The sequence below is a fragment of the Myotis davidii genome, unplaced genomic scaffold, assembly GCF_000327345.1.
Source record: "Myotis davidii unplaced genomic scaffold, ASM32734v1 scaffold44, whole genome shotgun sequence".
Classification (NCBI taxonomy): Eukaryota; Metazoa; Chordata; class Mammalia; order Chiroptera; family Vespertilionidae; genus Myotis; species Myotis davidii.
In genome coordinates, this window is record NW_006299705.1 from 6,145,969 (window position 1) to 6,149,647 (window position 3,679).

General features: G+C 43.0%; 1 protein-coding gene across 1 annotated transcript in view; it reads right to left on the reverse strand.

The window, feature by feature from the left end:
* DHFR (dihydrofolate reductase) overlaps positions 1-3,679 on the reverse strand; it is a 14,218-nt gene that overhangs the window by 2,512 nt on the left and 8,027 nt on the right. The window contains exon 5 of the mRNA XM_006775482.2: positions 776-891. Coding sequence (XP_006775545.1) covers positions 776-891 — 116 coding nt within the window. The remainder of the gene's footprint in view (positions 1-775; positions 892-3,679) is intronic.

The window sequence follows — 3,679 nt, forward strand, 5'->3', positions numbered from 1 at the left end:
CCCCTCATCAAGCCCCGCTGGGTCGGGGGTGCAGCCTCAGGTCCCCTGTCAAGCCCCACCAGGTAGGGGGCGCAGCCTCAGGTCCCCTGGTCCCGGTGTGAGGGCACAAGGGCGTGACAACCATTTGCATATTAGCTCTTTATTATATAGGATTTGCCACTCTAACTCTCTACTATAAAAATGTAATCTGGAGAATAGTGAATAGCATCTGTTTTGGAAGGCAGGTATGCTAACCACTATACCACCAACGCCCCAAGCATCTGTTTTGGTAAACCCTCTTTCCCCAATGCTCAGGACAGTGTTTGATGCTGAATACAATTCCCATAGAATGGACTAAGGACTACTCTAGATTTCAGTAAAATCATTAAAACTTGAACATTCCCAAGTCTGTTAAAGCAGATTTCCAATAATTTTCTATAGTATTTGCCTATAAAAACATTACTACCCCAAATTCAATCTGAGAGACATACTCTTTCCTATAATTCCTTTTTTAAAAAAATATATTTTTTTATTAATTTCAGAGAGGAAGGGAGAGGGAGGGAGAGATAGAAACATCAATGATGAGAGAGAATCATTGATTGGCTGCCTCCTGCATGCCTCACACTGGAGATCAAGCTCACGACCTGGGCATGTGCCCTGACCAGGAATTGAACCGTGGCCGCCTGGCTCATAGGTAAAAGTTCAACCACTAAGCCACGCTGGCTGGGTCCTTTCCTATAATGCTTAAGCTGTAAATCCAAAAGTGCTTCAGAATAATATATAACATTTTACTTACTCTGGGAGAAGTTTATATTTCTCCAAATCAATTTCTGGGAAAAATGTATCACTTTCAAATTCCTGCATGATCCTTGTCACAAAGAGTCGTTGATGGCCGGGCTTGCTCATGGCTTCCTTTGAAATAAAACAAAAGTCATCAATTTCCTTAATTATCTGTGTCAAAAGAAACAGAACTCAAGATTTTTGTGTTTCAATTATATAGTCAAATTTGTACCAGGTATAAAGGAATGCTATTTAAATATCCCATTCTTTACTTTAGAGCCCTGCAAAGTAGTCTTATTTATGTTGAGAATGGCACTAGTCATTATATCTAATTATAAGAGTGAGTTAAAATATATTCTGGCCTCAAGTTTGCTTATATGAACTCTTTTTTCATTTAATCGTTCAGTTTTGTCTTTTTTCTTTGGTGGTTGCTTAGGAATTAAGAACCCTGAATTGTCTAGTTACTGGCTATAGAAAAAATTACATATATAACTCTACACTAATAAAGAGAAAGATGCAAATTGACCATTCCTTTACAATGCCCACCAGGAGTGAGTATGCAAATTAACCCAACAAAGATGGCGGGTTAACTTGCATATGCAGGCGCCACCCCAGCCACTCTGGGCCTCTGAGCAGCATGGAAAGGCAGAAAGGTGGCTCCGGGCCAGAGCGAAGGCGGTGCTGGCAGCCAGGGGAAGGAAGGCCTATTCTTGCACGAATCTTCGTGCATTGGGCCTCTAGTAAATAGATAAGATAGTACACTTTCACAAGACTTTGCCTAATAAAAACATCAAGGGCACAGTTGGTACATTTACACAAAATTTAATAATGTTTCCATTTCCCCAGGAGATAGTTACAATGCTAGCAGGTAATTTATTCTGCCTCTTGTTGCTAATGATTGTATTTGGCCTCATATTGTTAATGACTTTTCTAACTAACGCCTGTAATACTGTTGATAAAAAGTCACGAGTCCTAGCTGCAGCTCCAAGAAAGCAATAACTCTCTCTGGCTTGAAAAAGAAAAAAAAACATATATAAATATAATTTTAAGGGTAGTCCTCAGGGGAAGTCCTTCTCCTTGAGTTGGACTTGCCCACCTGGCTCCCCAATATTTCCAAATTATCTCTGGTCTCTTGTCTCCTTTCTTTCAGCTGTGTGTGGCTCCTCTTCCAGATCCCAAACCCTGAGCCACGCAGAACGTGGAGGGAAAACACATCAACAACATCTGGCGCCTGAACAGGTAATCTGGAAGTGAAGGTTTCGCTAGAGCGAAAAAACGAAGTTTCACCGGCAAGGTGAGGAACAAAGAAGTTACCGTAAAGAAATATTAAGCTACAACAGGAATCCAAGAGAGAAACTAGCCAAACTAATGAGGACCTTGCACCTGGAGCTACACTATGCAGCTGCAAAAGCCACAGAGAGCAGGGACTCCAAGCAGTCTACTGAAGACGAGGAGCAGGAGGAGGATGAGCCGGACAGAAAACAGCCCAGAGACCACCTGGGGCACGGTAAAGTGAAGTATGGTAACAATTATCTCAGGTAAAAACCATAGTTTCATGTTGGTCTTGGAAAGCGTATTCTCCTTTACCTGGGAAGGACAGCACAGTTGTCCCAAGGTCAGAGGGCTCCGGTTAACGTGTCCTTGTTGACTAAGTGTTTCGGAGACCCAAAACTGTGATTTAGATAACATACCTAAGTTTAACCCAGGTCACCCAAGGGCTCTAGACCCAAAACTGTAATTTAGATAAAGTGCCTAAGTTTAACCCAAGTCACCCAAGGGTTCTAGACCCAGAACTGTAATTTAGATCACACCTAAGTTTAACCCAGGTTACCCAAGGATTCTAGTTAATGTGTTTACCCAAAACTCTAATTTAGATGGCATGCTGTTTCTGCTTCTTTAAACTGCTCTTTTTTGCAAACCAGGTTTCTCATTCCAAACCTTGAGACAGCCAGTTTAAAATTGAATTACCATGAGCAAAGAATATCATTACATGGTATTTTTCTATAATGTACAACAGTATATTGTACATTTATCCCAAACTTACAAACTAATTTTTGAATGTTTGGCAGCAATTTAATAAGGATATGAAAGGATTTATTCCCTTCCTCTGTGTGGAGGACCCCCTGGGAAGGCACTTGAGCATTCTGTATTGACCTCTCTTGACCTACTTTGCCAAGAAGGTCCCTCTTCTCACAATTCAATTGCCCACAGCTGTTGCCCGAGTTCTCTGTTCTTGCGGAGGTCATGGTGGCTGGTGCCATGGATCTGTCTCTCGCCCAATGGCGTGAGCTGGGCCCTCTCTGTAGAAGAAACCTGGGTTCCCCATGATCAATGCTGGGGTCCCACCAGCAGGCGAGGGGATCCAAAGGCAGTTGCTGGGCATGGAGGCCACAGGGGCATAGGCTACCAAGGAGATAGAACTGAACCTCACCCTGCTTGGCCCCGGAGGATGGCTGGTTAGTCAAAGACGGGTAAGATTCCTCAGGGAGGAACGACCTAAGACAAGCACAGTCACAGAGGGGCCTCAGGGGAGGACTTGGGGGTTAACAGAGGTGGGGCACAGATCCTTACCCCCCCAATTATGCAGGGGCTTGAACACTCGCCCTTTCTGAGGGATGTCTCCTGCCCCCATGGCTGCTTATCGCTTCCCATGCCCAGCCCAGATCCGGACCCAGATAACAGAAAGAGACTTGGTCCAGCTCAGATCGGGACTCAGATAAGAAACTTGGCTAACAGCAGCTACCCTATATCTAAATCCAGCCTAACAGGAATGTTCAGGGACTTCTCAAGGATGAAAAATAATCCTTTCCATTAATATTTACAGTGTAAACTAAGATTGTTGTTAAGAGTATTAAATTTGACAGTAATGAACTTAATTGAAATAAGTAGTATTAACCAAAATTTTCATTTAATTGCAACA